This window comes from Heloderma suspectum, chromosome 2 (assembly GCF_057233095.1).
Source record: "Heloderma suspectum isolate Gila_16-S chromosome 2, 16-S_ref, whole genome shotgun sequence".
Lineage (NCBI taxonomy): Eukaryota > Metazoa > Chordata > Lepidosauria > Squamata > Helodermatidae > Heloderma > Heloderma suspectum.
In genome coordinates, this window is record NC_139459.1 from 183,456,290 (window position 1) to 183,476,122 (window position 19,833).

Consider the following 19,833-nt stretch of genomic DNA (forward strand, 5'->3'; position numbering starts at 1 on the left):
AAAAGCAGCCATTTTGCTTGAAGGCAAGGCACCTGGGCAGCCTTGCTCCCAAAAGTGCAATTCTGCTTGCTTTCAAACAAAATCACTGCTCTTCTGCTGCTAGTGTGACAAATTTGGCTGCGGCAGCAATTTTGGCAATGGTGGAGGGGTGCAGCATCCATTGCACGGTGGCAAAGTGGAGATGCCTTGTGTGAGGTGGTGACGTGGGTTAAGGTGACATGGGTTAATGTGTTTTGCGCAAAGTTGCTGCAAGCTTTTGAAGTAGAATAGGTTTGAAATTTAAATGGATAGCGGAGATGTTCAACCCAGACGGATGCAGCTGATAATTAACCACCGCTGGGTGCAAGCACAGAACACCAACCACAACGTGTGGTGAAAATGTAAGTTCTGTATCTTCTAACTAAGTAGTTCTGTTAGGTATTGGATAATGCTATACTTGCATGTACATTGTGTAGGAAGCGCAATACTATCGAAAACGTGGATAATGAATGCTTCTGGCAAAAGGAGTAACAGAGTTCAAGGGTCTGTGTCCCACTGAAGCACTTGCCCACCTAACCCTACCATGGTGTCTCCTCCCTCAAGCCATCATATTATGTCCTTTTTCTGCAGGAGGAAGAGCCAATCATGAAGACAGCAGACAATCACCTAGCAGGTAGCTCTGTGGCCCAAAGGTGTTTGCATGAGCCAAAAAGGAATTTGGAACTCTCTGAAGCTGAACCCATCCTCCCCTACCCCTTAACAGCAATTGGTTCAGTCAAGCACTTTAATTGCCTCTAGTTAACTATATACCATGTGTCTGTCTCCTGAAATGAATTTTACTTTCATTGAGGTCCATTTCTCTTCTTTTAACATGGTGTAGTGTCCTTTGATCCAAAGTAACAACTGCTAAGGGTCCAATAGACCAAAACGTACTGCAGTCTTGGAAATGTTATTGGCATATATGCTTACTTTGCCTAGTTCATTCAGCTTCTGCTAGTGATGGGGTGGGAGCAAAGACCTCTGTGGGCCATGATACCCTCCTAGCCTAGAAATCATCATCGTTATCCCCTCTGGTGTCTGAGACTTCACCAAACATTATCCAGAAGACTTTTACACTTCTTTACAGTCTTACAGACTAGAACCTTGCTCTAAATAAAATAACTCTGTCTCACAATGAAAATCAATTTCTGCCTTTGTATGCAATGATAAGCCTCTCTAAGTCTTTCCAACAGTTAATCATTCAATACCCCTTGTGTTAAAATCTTTCCTATTGACAGATAGGAAACAGAAACTCTTGTGGAGCAAAGAATAGAGATCTCCAGAGGACTGAGGGTTCCTCTCTGTGGGAAGAACCTGGTATCGGTTGTATATCACATTTAATACTGACGATGTGTTTGAGCTTTATGAGCATAAACCAGGCAGCAGCCATTCCATCAATCTACAGCAGAGGAAGATGGGAAGCAGGGTGTCAAGGGTGAGCAGACAGGGGTCAAGGTTCCCCTTACGGCCTGGACCCTCTGAGTAACCCCTTAAGGATCTCTTGCCTCCTTAAGAGTCCCACCTTCCTTCTTTAAAACTTCCCCTTCCCAGTAACGTGGGGTTTAGGCTGTAGACATGGGGCGACTGACACTCTAGACACTTGGGGTTTAACCATAACAGTTTACTAGTAGATTTAAAGCAAACAAATTACAACTAAAGGTATTTTCACAATAGAGCTGAGTGATACAAAAGGCATTAAAAGAAAAGAAAATTTGCAAAACACAAGTTCCTTTACCCTCACTGTCCTTGGACTTTTCTAGGCAGCTTCTCCCTGGTTCTCTTCAGACTCTGCTCTCACTTCAGGCTTTGGCTGTCTCTCTGCTCTTACTGGCACTCTTGCTCTCTTTATATACCCTCCTCTCTCAAAACTGAAGGTACTGCTTCAAACCTGAAGAAATGAAACTTAAGTGGAGAAATGAAACTGACACCCAACCAGAGAAATGAAATTACTCCTCTCAGGGTTACCTCCCAATAGAAAACTCCAGGCCTCTAAGACTGACCTTTTCTCCCTTTGCCTCTGTAGGCCTCAAACCTTCACACAGGGCTATTCCTGCAGCTCTGCTGAAAGGCCAGCTCTATCAGACTCCTCCTCCTTCATTTCCAGCTGGTCATCATAAGTTCTATTATATAACTTTTAGCATTAGCACCTGAGTTTGCTTTTTTCCTTTTCCCTCCCCATCCCCTTTTCCTTTTGTGTTGTGTCCTTTAGATTGTAAGCCTGCAGGCAGGGACTGCCATTTGGTTGATCATATATAAGCTGCTCTGGGACTCTTTTCAGCTAAAGAGCAAGGTAAAAATGCTTTAAGTAAATAGAGTGGTTTACTCAATGTCCGCTAGCAAGTTCATGGCTGAGTTAGGGTTTGAGTAGTTTCTCAAGTCCAAGCACAAAATGTTACATTCTCTGGCTCCGTTGTGTTCCGCATCCATGGGACTGGAATGAAGGGCACTTTATAAATAACTGCGATCAAACAGCGTAAGCATGGAAACGGGCACAAAATTCAGCACACTGAACATCTCCATCCAGCATACGGGGCATCTTCAATGTTCATTTATATTTTTAATTCTAAAGCAAGTTTCTAATACTTAAGACAGCCAAAGGTGTACATGGAATATGTGGGTAATGCTTGGTTTAATTACAGAAGCTTAAAGGAGGAGTAATGGCACCCACTGATCAGCAGAAGCAGAATAAAGTATGCAAAGCAAATAGATGTATGCAAATTTCCATGTAACTTCTACAAGCTTCAGAATTCAGCTTTTCTTGGTGCAGTGTGTGTGTGTGTGTGTTTCTGGTAAGGCAATTTTTGCCAGCCCCTGGTCTGCAAGAGGGTCTAACGCATGTTGCCTGGATCTTTCCAGATTTCAAGAAAAAAATCCACTTCAAAGTTATCCGGAACCCCGGAGACCTGGTTCAGTTCATCCATGATTTGAAGGAGAATGCCAAGAAGGTAAGGCTCTGAGGCAAGACACACTTCTTCCGGGATTGGTTTAGCCTATTGCCAAGGCAAATATCTTTGATGCACATGTGGAATTGCTTTCTAAGTTGAACCTCCCAGTTCAGGTACAGTATACCATTGAAAAATTGTTGCTGGGGAGCAACAGCGGGGAGAAAGAGCTACTGTCTTCATGCCCTGCTTGGGGGCTTCCTGGAAGCATCCGGTTGGCCGCTGTGGGATGATGAACTATATGGATCTTTGGTCTGATCACTTTGGCAGGACCCTCATGTTCTTTTGCTCTTTTGACATCCCATAACCCATGGGGGGCCAGAATGTAAATCAAGAAAAGGCAGAAGTGCTCAATTCCTACTTTGGCTCAGTCTTCTCCCAAAAGAGGGTCTATGACCCCCCTGGCAAAGGCGAAGTGCAGGCTGAAGGGGCAGGACTGCAGCTTCAGATCAATAGGCATATGGTCAAGGAACACCTACTTACTTTGAATTGAGTTCAAATCTCCAGGGCCAGTTGAACTGTACTCTAGAGTAATAAAGGAACTGGCACAAGAACTCTCAGAACCACTGTCAGTTATATTTGAGAAATCATGGAGGACGGGTGAAGTGCCAGATGACTGGAGGAGGGCTAATGTTGTCCCTATCTTCAAAAAGGGTAGAAAGGAGGAACCTGGGAACTACAGACCAGTCAGTCTGACATCAATCCCTGGGAAAATTCTGGAGCAGATGATAAAGCAATCCATCTGTTAGCACCTTGAAAACAATGCAGTGATTACTTGAAGCCAACATGGATTTGTCAAGAACAAATCCTGCCAGATGAATCTGATCTCATTTTTTGATCAAGTAACCTCCCTTGTGGACTGTGGGAATGCTGTAGACATAATATACCTTGACTTCAGCAAAGCTTTCGACAAAGTGCCCCATGATATCCTGATGAGCAAACTAGCTCAAAGTGGACTAGATGAAACAACGATCCGGTGGATCCACAGTTGGCTACAGAATTGGATTCAAAGAGTGCTTATCAATGGGATCTTCTCCAACTGGGGAGAGGTAACGAGTGGGGTACCGCAGGGCTCAGTCCTGGGCCCAGTGCTCTTCAACATTTTTATTAATGACTTGGAAGAGGAGGTGCAGAGAATGCTAATCAAATTTGCAGATGACACAAAATTGGGCGGGATAGCTAATACTTTGGAAGACAGAAACAAAATTCAAAGTGATCTTGATAGAATGGAGTGCTGGGCAGAAAACAACAGAATGACATTGAATAGGGATCAATGCCAAGTTCTGCACCTAGGAAAAAGAAACCCAATGCACAGTTACAAGATGGGGGATACGTGGCTCAACCACACTACAAGTGAGAAGGATCTTGGAATTGTTGTCGATCACAAGCTGAATATGAGCCAACAATGTGATGTGGCTGCAAAAAAGGCAAATGCTCTTTTGGGCTGCATTAATAGAAGCATAGTTTCCAAATCCTGGGAAGTACTAGTTCCCCCCTACTCAGCACTGCTTAGGCCTCATCTGGAGTACTGTGTCCAGTTCTGGGCACCACACTTTAAGAAGGATGCAGACAACCTGGAGAGGGTTCAGAGGAGGGCAACAAAGATGATCAGGGGACTGGAAACAAAGCCCTATGAGGAGAGACTGAAAGAACTGGGCATGTTTAGCCTTGAGAAGAGAAGACTGAGGGGAGATACGATAGCGCTCTTCAAGTACTTGAAAGGTTGTCACAGAGAGGAAGGCCAGGATCTCTTCTCCATCATCCCAGAATGCAGGACACGGAGTAATGGGCTCACGTTACAAGAAGCCAGATTCCAGCTGATGAGGCTGGACAGTCATCTGTCAGGGATGCTCTGACTTGGATTCCAGCATTGAGCAGGGGGGGTTGGACTCGATGGCCTTGTAGGCCCCTTCCAACCCTAGTATTCTATGATTCTATGATCTACCGGTAGATCTCTGGATGGCTTGCAGCAGATCAGCAAGAGGTTTTTTGGCAACAACAACAAAGGTTTTTTTTTTTTTTCCTTTTTAAACCAGGTTGTTAGAATCCTTGATCTGTAGTCATTCAGAAGTAGATTTGTACTTGCAGAGCCAAGTGATTGCCGTGTATGGCTCACGGAGTGCTGTAGTAGATGGGCTCCTCCTCCTGAGCCCACTTATTGTATGTGGCTCCATTCCCCAAGCACCCATTTTATACCGGGCTCCCATGGGCAGACGTCAGGGTTCTGGTAAAAAAAACAAAACCAAAGTGGACCCAAGAAGCCAGACGTCTGCCCAGGTCTGATCTGATGGTTTGCATTTCTTATGGCCAGGCCAAGGGTCCCTCGGAGGGTACAGCCCAGCGAGCGGGTTGAAGAAGAGTGGGCCAGTAGAATAAGCGAGCCTAGAAGAGCACTGATGCTCTGTGTTGCTGGGCCAGGTTTCCCCCATCATCATACTGCACCGCCACTCCAAGGGCTTTGCCCTGCGGCCCTGTTCCGGGCTGCCCCTCTGATCCCTGCAGTGCAGGCGGGCAGGAGCTTCAGCCTTCTCTGGCCCGCTTGGCTGAACTGTGGAGGATCCAATACAGACACTGCCGCCTACCTGGCTTCTTCGAGCAGCAAAATAACCCGGGGGGGGGGGGGGGGAGAGATAGCCGTCTTTCCCCAAGCTATAGGGTCAGTTCTGCCCTGCGCAGAGTGAGGTGGCAGATTTGGGGATACCATGAAAGGGCAGCGAACTGTGAATTGTCCTTATGCATTTTTACCCTGGCGGGGTGTCATTTGACTCTGCCTCCGGCATCAACATGGCTCTGCAAAGACACTTGACTAGATCCCCGAGTCTGTGTGTTCCACACAAGGGCAGAAAAAGCAAAACAGCAACAACTATGTCTTGGGTGCAGAATTTTGAATATTCTGAATAACCTCGAATATCTGTTGTGCGTCCTTTTCCCCCCTTTTTTCTTTTTTGAGGTGCAGGGTGATGTGCAGAAGACTTATTTAATCAGCGTTCCTTTTTACATTTTACCATATAACAGCACCAAAAATAACAGCCAATAATAACTGCACAATAAATCTTACCACTATATCAAATTTTTTTAAAAGCTCATACAATTATACTTATTTGCAACAAGGACTATTCTTAAGCCCATAAACCACCATAGTGCACCTTTTTATTTTTTAAAGCAAGTTTCTAGTATATATGACTGAAGTTTGAAAATGCATAAACAGGATCTAGGGAAATCCCTGATCCAAAAGGGGAGCCATAGTTGGGGGCCCTACATAACTTCTTGTCCCTACCATAATAAATAAACAGATGATTCAGCATACAAATGTACTTAATTAGCTTTTTTTTTTTATGGAGGTCATCAATGTTGACTTCTTAGCATATGATTTGGACAAATCTCATTCCTATTTCTTTCAAAAGCCAGGCATACAGAGGGCATCAATCCCTTTGCAATTTCTGAGATCTTCTTTGTCCTTCCAGGGCAAAGAGAAGGCTAGTGAATCAGAGGAAGTGTCACAAGCAACCCCCCCAAAAAGTGAGCCAACATTGGGGACGGAGCAGCCGGAGGAAGGGGTCCAGGAGGACGAGGAGGATGAAGAAGATCTGCTGGGGAAGTTTGAGAAGGAACTGGAAGACATCTTGCTGCCTAACTCCGAAATGGCCAAGCTGAAGGAAGAGGTGAAGTCTGAGATGGAGAAGGAGTTTGATCACATTATTGATGAGGTCAGGATCTATGAGACTAATTCTGTTTCCCTTCTGTCCTGCCCTCCCCTCCCCGCCAAAAAGTACTGCTGGACCCAGTCCTAGAAGTTCTGTATTTATTCCTGATCATCTGTTGTTTGCATTCCCATTGCCTTCTGGGTGATGAACAGCTAAATTTTAGAAAAGAATGGAAGGGGAGGAGTGCAAGATTAGCTTATACAATGATGAATGGTGAGGAGAGAAACTTTCTTCTTTTGCTCCCTCTTAGTACTAGAGTTTGGGATTATCCAGTGAAATTGATTGGGAGTTCGTTCAGGACTTACAGAGGAAGTACTGGTTTACACAACATCTAATTGGGCCTGGGCCATTTGATGGACCACCTATAATCCTGCCTGTACACTACAACCTACGTTGGTCTTTCTCGAATGCCCATGGCTAAGGTTGGCAAGTACAAGAGATGGGGCCTTCTTGGCAGTGGCCCCAATCCTGTGGGAACTCCCTTCCTATTGATATGTGCCTGTCCCTTTCTGGATGGGTATTTAGGTGAGGAATAAAGACCTTTCTACTTAAAGCTGCATTCACTTGAATTCAAAACTGGCTTCTGCATTCTGAGCAGCTTCGCCAAGGAGCCATTATGCTTGCTGCTGCGGCTGTTGTGTCTTGTATCAGACCAGGCTCTTCTTTTGTATGCTGCTTTGTGAGGCCATAGCCCTGCAAACCAGCTTTAAAAAATATTTTAAATAGCTTATAACCAACATTGCCACTTGTCATTTACAAGATGTGGTGATGGCTTTCTAAAAAGGTTAGACCAGGCATAGGCAACATTTTGGTCATGGGCACATTTGGCAATTTGAGAAACTGCCCTGGGCACTATCACCAAATGGCTGCTGTTAGTGGGCATGGCAAAGGACCAGTAGCCTGCCCAAAAGACTGCGTACAAGGCAGAGGTGGGGTGTGAGCCCCAATGCATTAAACAACTCCTTTGAACACAGAGTTTTCAGCACCAACAGCAACCTATTCCACAGCAATCCCAGCTACCAGTAAGAAAATACGTTAAGGTGTTTTTTTTAAGTGGGGGGAGGTAGGGCACCTTGACGGGCACCAAGAAAGGTGCTTGGGGGCACATTTGTGGCTGCAGGCACCACGTTGTCTAACCCTGGATTAGACCACCCTGTCCAGAAGATGGGTCTATCAGCAGATGTAAGAACTGGAATTGATCCCACACAGCCTGACTTGCCGGTGCTCTGGGCGCCTCTGCCAGATTTGTACCATCAGCGGCATCAAGTTCTGCGTTAATGTGAGCAATGACGCCCTCGAGCCTTCTCCATCCCTGCGTTGGCATTCACCCATCATGCGATTAGAAATGTATGATGCGGCGAGCAGGGCCTGTGCTTGCTGGCCCCGCCTTCTCCACATCCCCGTCTCCATGCATTGAAGGGGGCGTTCTGCAGCAGGGAGCCTGTTCTGCAGGGGTAGGCTGCCTGTACGACTTAAAATCCTGATTGTGCAGGACTTTCAATCATGCAGGGAGCCTCCCTCTGTAAAGCAGAATCCCTGCTGTAGACTTTGCCTCTCCAACACATGGAGAGCTGTGGAGCTGAGCGACAGGGATGCAACGGAAGGGTAAGGCCAGGACCAGCAAGCATGGTTCTGCTCTCCCCTTCACGCAGTTCTAATCACCTGGGTGGTGAATGTCCCCAGAGAGCTCTCATCATCTCCCAGTCCAGGAAATCACCTTCCAAGGCTACTTGCACTTGTTGTCTCTGCAATGGTCAGCTGATTGCCCACCCCAGTTAAATCCCAGATCCCTACCTGGCATCCACACGTTTGTTGTGCTGACCTCCCTCCCCACCCCCAATGTGGCTTGTGCAAAGCAGTGTAACAAGTAGGGCAGAACATGGCAATACATACAAGGTACATGAGTTTTGCCCTCTTCTGCTATCCCTTGCAGCCACTTAGGGCATTCAGAAGTGTATTTCTACCATCGCAAGGACTAGAAACTTGCTTTGAAAGAGTTTCATGAATCCAGATCCTGCACTGGATTGCAGGAAATGAGCCAGCCTACTAGCCAAACCAGTCAGGCTCAACTTTGATCCCTGAAAACATCTTGGCCCATACATTTTCTCTGCTTGCTTGTGCTTGGCAGGTGGAGGATGAGCTAGAGACGGAAGGCCTGAAAGGTGAGTTTGATCGAAAACAAGCCTCCAAGTCTTTGGCCTCAACCCTCAACAAACTGATTGACAAGCTGGATCCTGGCAACGTCCCGAATAAAGGGGATAAGGGACAGGAGCGTCAGCCGGAGGAGGAGGAGGAGGAGGAGGAAGAGGCAGCCACAGATGGAGGGGATGCTGCTAAAGAAAAGGCAGTCAAGCCAGCAACTGGTATGTTCCTCAGTCTATGAGGTGGCTTTCATTGTTGTGTATATGAGCAAATTTGAGCATATTTCTGGATCAGCCAGTAGGGGGTACTGTTCTGCCATAAACAGCACAGCAGAGGGGATACAGCGCTCTCCCTTGACCAAGGCAGGAGGGCCAGGGATTAACCCAAATCAGCCTGGCCCAATTCGGTACCCTCCAGATGTGTTTGACTGCAAGCCCCACAGTTCCCAGCCAGCATGTTGGCCTGGAATTATGGGAGATGCAGTCCAAGTCATCTGGAGGGCATCAGGTTGGGAAAGGCTGACCTACATTGTGAAAGCAAGAGACTACGAAGTTGTGGTGTAACTAGGAAAGCGGTAGGAACTTGTAGGACAAGTCCCTGAATTTCCATGGGGTAAGACATCTTGGGGGGCTACTCCTTCCTTATCTGTACTCGTGCTCAGAAACTTTCTGCCAGGCAGAGGCTGGAAAGCGGCTGGGGATGCTCATCGCTGGGCAAAACAAATATTGGACACAAGTCTTGGGATGTGTGTGGCAGAACTTGCCAAAGCTAGCCTCTGCCAGAGGCCCCTCTGGGGTCTTGTTTAACTACTTGCACATTATGAAAGATGCGGGTCTTCAGCCGTTTTCCATGTGGTTTTCCTTGCCGCTGGCCAAGAGCGTGACTAGGGGGAAGCCCTGTGGCCACAGGAGCCAGGAAACTCCCACAGATGAGGGGCCTTGGTTCCCGTGAAGCTTGTCTACTCCATGGGAGAAAAAGGCCTCACCAAGCACCGTTGACATCCCTGCTTCTCAGTTTGTTGCTGCTGCTCAGCCATTTTCACCAGTTTCCAGGCAAAGGGAATAATTCTTTGCTTTAAAGAGATTTGGGTTTCGTACATCATAGTCAAATCCCCAGTTCTTCCCTTTTGGGGGAGGGGGAAAGGCTTTTGCCTTTTGACTGTGTCCGGACTGTGTCTAATACCCGGTTGTGCATTTGTCTGGAATACCCATTCTCCAACACCGGAGGCAACTTATTATTCCCTGTACCTACTGTGGGCCTGCACAAGGTGTGATCCGCCCAGTGGAATGCATCCCGCTGACCATATACCGCAGCCTGCCAGGAGGCCGACAAGTCCTTCCCCTGTTTTTGCAATCCCAGGCCGGGCGTAAAACCAGGAGGTTTATAGTGCCCCTGGTGGGTTGCTGTACATAACTGGTGGGCTGCGTTCAGTTTGGTGGGCCAGACATGGTGCAGGCCTGGCCGACAGGCTTCTCTCCACGCCTTTCTGTGACTTCTTGCCTTCCTTTTCCTCCGCTGTCCGGAGGAACTTCTTCTGCTTTTGCAAAAGTTCTGAATGCTTTGAAGCCACTCCACACTGTGCTCAAAAGACATTTGATGCAATTGGCAGGAAAGAGCTCCCTTTTTCTCTCTCGACTGCAGACTGTACCCAGCCTTGCTAGCTCTCTCGCTCCATCCCGCAAAGGCCGGCATACTGACATGCCTCTGTCCCCTTTCTGTCTCAGATGGCGACCCAGATGGGCGCGTGAAAGTCAGGGTCACTAAAGTAAAGCCAGGTAGCGCTCAGCAGAAGGAGCTGCGAGTCCAAGAGATGAGCAGGGACAACCCACAGCTGCGCCACATAGAGAGTGTGGTTAAGGACCTGTTGGAGAAGGAAGGCCTGAAGGCAGAAGGTAATAATGCAGCCATGCAGCCTGGGCAGCGGGTGATAGGAGATGCTTGTGAGCCTTTCTCCGGGCCGGGTGGGCGAGGGGTGTTGGGGAGCATCCCTTCGGAGAGAGCAGCCAGGGACACGAGGTCACTGGAGGACTCCAATGGCAAACGTATGTGGAGTCATGGGCCACCCTGAGCTGATCATCTCAAGACATTATCTGATTAATGCCTTCTCCTGCGAAGGTTTTCGAGGCCACGGTTGCCCCCATTTACTTAAAGAAGTGATTAGGGAGCCGCTGTAGTTCAGTCGTGGGTTTTTTCTCTCTCTCACAGCCCCAGGTTCTCTCTCTGCATCTCCAGTTTAAAAAGGTCTAGAAAAGGCTTCTGCCTAAAGATCTGTTTGGGAATAGTGCCCAGGATCACAGCCTTCCTCCCCACCCTGGTGCTCTCCTTATGTGTTGGACTGCGGCTCCCATCATTCTCAGCCAGCTAGGAATGATGGGAGTTCCAATCCAACACATCAGGAGAGCACCAGGGTGGGGAGGAAGGCTGAAATATCAGGTTAGATAGAGAGGCCAGTGCTCTGATTCAATGGAAGGCAGGTTCATATATTCAACACCAGGTCCCCTATGATGGCTGGAGCCCCCGTAGTTTACGCAAGGCCTTGTTCAGGGAGGCATCGGGTGGCAAACGGTGCTTTTCAGTGTGTGACCTCAAGGACTGTTGCTGGCAGCTGCTTTTGACATGGAAAGTCTTTATTTTGAATCACTCTTAAACCCTCCCCCCCCCCCAACTAAACAACTTACCCAAGGTGCTTCGAGTCATGGTATTCATCGAGGGATAAATAATGAAATTGGGGGAATAAGACACGAACGTCTAAAAATATGTTTTTTAACCTGAATTCAAACCATATAATAAGATCCTTGCGCATTAAAGCGGAGGGAAAGAGTCGGACGTGCAATACAGAAAGGCTGATGTCGAAGTGCATCCCACTGACTTCAGATTGTGGATTGATTCTTTTTTTTCATATCAAGTGTGATCAATCAACCGGTATTTGTCAAAACCAGAACCTTAAGGAGAAAAAGGGAAAATCTCTAGGTACTTGGAGGCCAAGGCTCTACTGAATAATCTGTGTTTCTTGTTCTGCTTCTAAAAACAACTATATCTTCGACAAAGTCTGACTCTTCTTTTTGAATTCCCAGTAGACTGCGACCAAGTAAAGAGTAGAGCAAACCAAAGTTGCAGATCCGCTGGCTGCAGGGGGTTTGGATGGGGTGGAAGTGCCCCTCCACTAGTGAGGAGGACCTCCACTGTCAGTAGGGGGGAGTCCATTGCAGAGTCCCCCGGTACACCCACAGAAAGCTCTATGGGCATAGATTTGCCAGTGGTGGGCCCCAAAACATGGTGTTCCAGGGCAGCCATGGATTAAAAGCTCCTTTACTCCCCAGGTAGGTCCCACGTTCAAGCCCCTCAACTACATCAGCCTGGATCTGGCAGAGTTCCCCCCCATTGAAATGAAAGGGGTGGGGTGAAGTAAAACGAAACAACAGTACTGGTGAAATCACCAGCGGGGACGCGCACGCACGCACACACCCACCCACACCCACCCACCCTGGCTGATGCGAGCTGGCAGGTCTTTGGAAGGGGTGGATGATCCACCACTTTACTCCTCCCACACTCGGGATTGCTCTCTTAGTTACCTTTGCATGAGGTTAGGCGCCACACTCTTAAAACCTAGTGGCTCTCCCTCTTGAGAGTTCTTCAGTGGTGGCAAGTCCAGCATTCTTTTCGCTGGAGATCAACATGCAGCCACTCACACACACAATCCCATTACAACCATGGGTGTAGACATCCAACCTGGCTCCCATCGGCTCACCTCAGCCACTTCTCCTTCCTGACCTCTTCTACCATTAAAGAACTCCTGGCAGTTTAATATTGCAGGGGGGGGGGGGGGCGGGATGTCGGAAGATCCATGTACTCCACATCTTACATCTTCCACAGAATCCACATGTTCAGCCCTTGAAGAAGCTTGTGACACTTTCCCTCTTTGCATTAAGAAGGGAGAGAGAGGATAAGACGTGAATAAGTGCTTGGCTTACCCCAGAGCCGCAGTAACTGGTTGTGTATCTGTGTGCACACAACTCTTTTGCTACCAGAAGGAAGATAGCTATAAAACTAACTTCTCTAGCCCAGCCCTGTCTTACCAGTTGCTTGGAATTTTGAGAGCCAAGTCACAGGTGACCTCTTAAAACAGGCGGGCAACCTGTAGGCCAAAACATCTGGAGGGCCACAGCTCCCATCAGCCCTAGCAAGCATAGCCAATGGTGAGAGATCATGGGAGTTTTAAGCCAAAATGTTTGGAGGGCCACAAGTTGCCCACCCACCCATGCCTTTAAAACGTGCCTCTTCCCTGCTTCTCTCAAGAACACCTAATCACAGCAGGCGCATGACGTGACATGGTTGCGCTCAGCATTTACCTGCCTCCACTCCACTGCATTGGCAGGTGTTTGCAGGGGGCAGGGAAATGTTGAACTCAGCAATGCCATCTTGCACTTCTGCGTTAACCAAGTATTACTGGGAGAGGCAGGGAAGAGATGCAGAACTGCGACGGTCACATGTTGAAGTAGCATTTCATTTGGGCCTGAGTAAATGGTCTTTGTAGTTTGCCTGCAATTGTCTTCGTCGTAATTTGGAGCCAGGCTAGTCCTCCCATGGCTCCATCTCTTGCCCCTGCTTCTCTTGCTGAGAAACAGGCCTGTGTCATCTCACCTTCTCTCTTAGCAGGGAGGGGCTGCCCGTGAGTCCACTAAACTTCCTCACCATGCTCGTTTGCCAGGCGTGTTGAACCTCTTTTAGCCTGAGGGCCAAATCCCATTTCAGAGAGCCTCAGCGTGGGGGGTGGGCATGGCCAAAGGTAGATGGGTGGGACTAAAATACCAAAACTGTCAGCATCTTTTAGCTTACTGCCAGTGACTAAGCTTTAGGAGAGGCATTTCATCCTTTTATAATGGGGCAAAAACCTGCCCAGTGGTTGGGGGAAAGGAGGTAGGGCCAGGGAAGGTGGTGCGGATATCTGGGGAACATCAGAGGGCTAGACTGAGACTCCAGGCAGGCCAGATTTGGCCCACCGGCCTAAGGTTCTGCACCCCTGTCACATGCCTTCACATGCTATTTTCCTAAATGTAGCTCCCTAAGCATTTAGGGGCTGCCTAATGTTTGGCTGACTCTGTGCCTGGCAGGTAAAATTGAAATCAAGATTGTGACGACGGGTGGCCTCGGGGATGATGACGACACCCACTGGCTATCAGAAGAGGACACCAAGAACCTCAAGGATATCTTCTTCAATATTTTGGTGAAGACCTAAGACGCATCATTAGCATTGTTCTAATGGGGAGTATCATTCCAGTGTGGGTGAGAGGGGGGAAGATTCTCCAGTCCTGCCCTTGTATATAAGACAGAGGGAGCCTGGCTGCAGTTAGGGTTGATGGGGGGGGGGGCACCCTGTGAAGGACCTTCTCTTTATTCCTACCCAGTGGGTTGGATCCAGATTGAGGCGTGTGCAACTGGGCTGGCAGAAGCAAACTTCTGCACCTCCTCGAGTCCCCTGAAAATATTCCACAGAGGGTCGGGGGACGCTGCTGAATGGGTTGTGGCATGAGGAGGAAGGGGGGGATCCCCAACCACTGGACAAGGGGCTCCTTCCATCAGCAGGGCTCTTCTGTCAACAGAAGGCAGATCCTGGATCTAACCCAGCGTTTCTTGACGGGGTGTGGACACCGCCTGAGTTGGTGGGTTTTGGGGTGCCCTTAAAGGTGGCAGCACTGGAAACACCGACCTGACCCAAAGAGCAGAATCCCCCATGGCTCATTCGTTTTAAGGCGTGCACAGGAGAATTTTCCGGTAGATCCGCGGCAGCATTTGCCTGCCCTCCCCTCCCTTGTTGCCGGCGGCACTTGCGGGGCCGCGTGTGTGGCAGCCTGCCGTGTGGGTCTTCTCGTGCCCCAGAATGTCCCAGCGCAGCGGCAGGCTCTGGGGTTTGTCCTCCACCGTGGATACGGGTGGCGTTTGCGTGTTTCACTGCCTTGCTCTTCCTCTCTTAGATCCAGGGCACAGAGGAAGCTCACAAGGAGCAGCGGCGGCAGCGCCAGCTGGAAGACAACTACCGTTTTGTGTGGAGGCGCAGCCAGGAAGAGCTGCCAGCTGCCGGCAGTGCCGATTCAGATGAGCTGGATTTCTGAACCTTGCCAAGTGTCCGGACTCAGACAGCCGTGGCTGTTCCCCTGCAGGACTCGGCTGGTGCCCTCCGGCTCTGTTGCCAGGAGCACCAACGCATTTCCATCGTGTCCAGAATCCCATTGGAATGCGCACAAAGCAGGTGTGAGGGGCATATCCTGCTCACAGGTGTGAACTGTCTTTGTCAGACCCCCTGCTGTCGCATGAGTTTCTCTGAGGCACCCCCAGCCACACTTCCCCACTACACCATAAAGGCTTCCAGGAGCTGCCTCGGACAGCAGTGGCGACATTTCCTCAGGGCCAGAATGACGGCGCCCTCCTACACCAGGCTCTGGGCTTCAGCCTTCAGTCGCCCGCCAGCTGTGCTCGGCCTCAGGGACGCGAAAGCCAGGCTGCCCACCCAACTCAGGGGCATGATGTGTGCTCCCAAGTCTCTTGGCCTGAACCTGTCCACTCACACACACACACACACACACACCAAAGGAGACCCATGGAGAAAATCTCTTCAGTTCAACGCAAGGTAGAATTGGGGTGAAGAGCTGGATCTGCTGCCCCTCTGTTTCTCACGTATTTGCCCTTGTGTATTTAGAGGAAACGCCAGCCCCAGGCTTGTGTGGATGGCTGTGTGTCACCTGTGTGCCTTGAAACGTCAAACTGGAGGAGAAGACACTCTTTCCCTGTCCTGTTTTGGCCTCTTTCCAACATCCCCCTTTTCTGTCATTATTTTTCCTGGAAGTCTTTTGTGGGCTGAGAGCGAATATGCTCCATCATACAAGCAACTCCTTGACTTTCTTTACACTTGCACAGAACCAAGCCAGGATGCAGGGCTGCAGCCTTTGGCTAATGACCACAACAAAGAGAATGTGAAATGCAGAGGGCGGGGTGGGGAGGGGAGGGGCGGGGGAGGGATGGATCCTGTATGCTATTCTCTAGCTGCATTGTTTCACATGTACCAGGGCCTTAGACATAGGAGTGTGCAGACTGCATAAATACAGCCTCTCCACTTGTACAGGGCTGGCTGTTCCTTCTGTGAAGTCTCGAGCCACAAGCCTGGCTGAAATCTCTTGCAGTGAGAATGATCTACTTCAAATGCTGAACAATCACGGCTACTTAATGGGTGACTGGAGGTGAGGAATCGCTGCCCAAGGAAGGGGTGAGGCTAGAAGAATCCTGCCGCCTCCCTGCCTTGGCACACAGAGGATGATTCATAATTCACTTTTCTATCAAATAAATCCAGATCAACCCAGCCTTGATTTTGTTGTTTGCTTTTGTGTGGGGGGTGGGGGTGGGGGGGTGTCTGCCTTTGTGGGAGTAACATTGATCATCTCTATATCAAAATAGGTCAGGTTACTTCTTTTATACATTGACAGAGGAGTATCCAGTAGGAACAAGTTGAAGGAATTTGTCTAGTTAAAATACATTTTATATATCGTAAAACTTCAGTGCAGGTGCCTTTAATTGAGGATCGTGAAGGAAAAGAGACTGTTCCTCTTACAATATAATAAGCCAGAGCTACCGCTCACTGCAGGGTTGGATTTAGGGGCAGGTGACCAGGGGCTACACTACACACTACGCTAAATGCATAGCATGTAGCTAGCTCATCCTAATGTTTTTTTTACTTTAGTGTTAAGTGCACCAGTCCCTGATCTGGCTTGGGAACACTGTGTGTGGGTAGGCTAAATTAAGCTCCCTCCCCCCTAATTTGGGGGCTAGAGAAGAAAAGGCCAGCACTGGTGCCAATCCTAATCTGGATTGGGGCTCTGTATGCTTACCCTACAGTAAAAGAAATAGCTGTTAAGATCAGCTACACTCAATGCATTTAATGTAGCATGTAGTTTAGTCCTCAGGCAACCGGTGCTGCCCTTCTTCAAGCTTAGCACCCCAGGCAATCGACTCAACCATCTGAACAGCTCAACCGCTGAAACAAATGGTACAAAGCAATTCACCTTCACGTGTAATGCTGGCCTTTTTGACCAGTGTTGCTTTAACGCGTGTCTCTTTGGGGGCAGGGGAGTGAGTGTGATCAGATCCAGGTGGGCACGTTCCTCAGCTTGTGTGACAGAGATGACTCATGGATGCATACTGTATGTCCAAAGTTGTGAAACAGGCCATACATGCAATGAAAAATGAAGTGTTCAGAAGTTGAGCACCCGGAGGGGGAGGCACCTAAGCCCTTTCTTCCCCGGGGCACCACTTCATCTAGGACTGGTTCTGACTCACTGGTAGGAAAAGGCTATCCCTGAAGAAAAAACCTGCAGTAAACTCAGAAATTTGGAATGCTTAGAACTTGGCTTTAGAAAACTGGTTAAAATGTTTGGTCAGTATTGCAGAATATCTGTCCTTAAAACACTGGTGCCGGGTGGAGAAAGACATATACAAAGCTGCCTTAGTGAGCCACGCTGTTGGTCCCTCTAGTCTAGCATTGTCTGTTCTGTCTGACAGCAGTCTTCCCATGGCTCAGGCCAAGATCTTTCCAGCCATGCTACTTGAGATCCTTTTAACTAGAGAGGCTGGGGGTTGCACACAAACCATGTCCTCTGTGACTGGGTTTACACAATAGGGTAGCCCAGACTCAAGGCTTGACTATGGGTTGTCGTTGAAATGTGGGCTATTGTGTTGTCTGAACCCAGCTGCACTAACAAATCATGGCATGTGTAGGGGAGAGTGAGTGAGTGTGTGTGTACATATAAACACATGCCTAAAAGGTTGTGTACCCCTATAATAATGGGCCCTGTTCTAGTGCAGAGGTTTGAGCCCAGATTTTGCTTCAGTTTTGGTTTGATTCTTCTAGCCCTAAAAAATCCTTCATCTCTGCAACATCATTAATCAATTGTATAGATTAAATGTGGCTCGCAGCCCATCTAATGCTGCGCTGTTGCCAGGGACCTGGGGTGGGGGTTGTTCAAGGCACAGCTGCTCTGTCTGCCCAGGCCCAAGTTGAATTTACAGATCAGTGGGAACTGCCACTCTATGTGAAGCCCTACTGTGCACATCCCTGAACAATTGCTATGGTAGTAGACTTTGGGCCAAAACAGACATTACTTTAGATCTGTATCTAGCAGCTACATCTTTTTTAATTTTCTTTTTTTACCGATGATAGAAAAGACCTTTCAAAATGTTGCCGAATCTTCAGTAGGGTGGCTGTGTGTCCTCTTTTACAGCCCTCTATTTGAAGGGCTGTCAGAGAGACAAACAAACCTGTCTATTTCAAGGTGTCCTCTATTTGAAGGGTTGTCCAGTCCAAGTCCGACTAAAAGATAAAGACCGATAGGAATGGCAAATAGAGGTCTTGAATTTGTCCAGCAGTTAACACCTAAACAGGAGACAGGCAGGCGCACAACTCACTTGATCACTGTCTTTCCCATGGTGGTGATATTGTAGATACTGCATTTCTACTGAAGTTGTAATAATTCTTTGTAGGTGTGCATCCCTATGTATCAATTAGCATTTGTCCTCTTTTTTCTTTTTTAGTGATGAATATCCTTTTTGGGGGAGATGCGTTGGTAGCCGCCCTGACCTTCAAATAGTTCTATCTGGGAGTCTGTTTGGCATATTTGTCCTGAAATGTGGGCAAGATCTCTTTTGTGCTTCTGACTCCTTTTGCTGTTCACTTAGTCTCAAATTCTTCCATCATCTGAACCAATCTATCAGTGTTTTATCTAGGAAGGCTGTAACATATGCCTGTTCTATCGCTGTATGTGTTTGCATTGTTAAAGGTGACCCAGCTAAGATAGGGTTAATAGAGTGTAAGGGAGGGAGTGAAAGTTGGGGGGCTTGAGCCTGTGTGAGGATTCTTGAGGTATAAAAGGAGTGAAGTGAAAGTTAGACGAAAGATAAGGCCTTAGGGACTGAGGAAGCTACATCTAGTGAATGGGGTTTGGGGATAGGATTTAGAAGGGGTAGAATAGGTGGGTTAGGACCAAGTGTACATTGATTAATAATATATAACTAGTTTATTAAATGCATTTTTATTTGTTTTTAACTATAAAATCCTACGTGTTGGTTTGTCTTATTGCGCTACCATTAGATAACGTATTTCCTTGTTACTTCTCTTGTATTGGGTAGAGGGACTCAATTAGGCATATTGGGTGTCTCTTTAACCCAGAGAGTAAAAGGGGCTGAAGCTTGGTGTGTCAGTGAGGACAACTGACCCAGCAGAGGTGGATGCCCTGAGGCGCTTCTCAGTTTCATGAGGTGAAAGCTGGAGAAAGTAGAACCCAGGGCAGGAATGTCACAAAGGCGCTCTGCCAATCAAATGAAACAGACACTGTTCATAATTATAGCTTGAATAAAAGTAAGGGATTTATACCACAGATGTGCCCAGCTCAGCTGGGAGAGTGCTTTTCACAAAAGCGTTTACTTCCTGCAAGATACTGCTTTTCAGTGATATTTTCATAGCTGCATATTAACAGGGGTGAGAATGTTTGCCCTTTGTGTGGGGGACAGAGCATGTCCCTGCATTGCTGAGGCAACGAAGCAATGCTCCCTGTCTTCCGTCTCTGTGCTGTGAGGGTGGCCAAGGACACTACTGCAAGGCAGGAAATATTGGCTGGTTCCTTCACAACACTGAGCCATAGTCCCCATGCCCTCACTCTGAAGTGGGGAAATGTCAGTGATGTTGCCAATCAGAATGGCCTTGTGGCACCCTAATGGTTTCTTATGCTTACTACATGATCCCTGATTGGCTGGGATCAAATAGTGAGAGAGGAGGAGGAAATAGAAATAGAAATGGTGCAAGTAGAGCAATGGTGCAAGCACAGTGGCTGCAAAAAAACATTTTTAAAAAAAAAAACCTTGAAAAGTTTAGCTTTGAAAGATTTGTGGAGCCACCACAACACTATTTTTGTGCCCAAAGTGCTGGCAGGTGAACATTCAGTCTGACATCGTTTTGTATGCTTTAAAAGTTCATATATCTACCAGAT

General features: G+C 48.0%; 1 protein-coding gene across 3 annotated transcripts in view; it reads left to right on the forward strand.

The window, feature by feature from the left end:
- The window catches only part of OS9 (OS9 endoplasmic reticulum lectin), a 37,948-nt gene extending 21,788 nt beyond the window's left edge, over nt 1–16,160 (forward strand). The window contains exons 9-15 of one of the 3 annotated variants that reach the window (XM_084836638.1): nt 610–652; nt 2,875–2,963; nt 6,425–6,667; nt 8,793–9,027; nt 10,531–10,698; nt 13,918–14,030; nt 14,779–16,160. In XM_084836638.1, the coding sequence (XP_084692764.1) occupies nt 610–652; nt 2,875–2,963; nt 6,425–6,667; nt 8,793–9,027; nt 10,531–10,698; nt 13,918–14,030; nt 14,779–14,916 (1,029 nt within the window). In that variant the 3' untranslated portion in view covers nt 14,917–16,160. The remainder of the gene's footprint in view (nt 1–609; nt 653–2,874; nt 2,964–6,424; nt 6,668–8,792; nt 9,028–10,530; nt 10,699–13,917; nt 14,031–14,778) is intronic. The other 2 variants (XM_084836639.1, XM_084836641.1) reach the window with 2 other exon arrangements.
- Nucleotides 16,161–19,833: the final 3,673 nt, after the last annotated feature.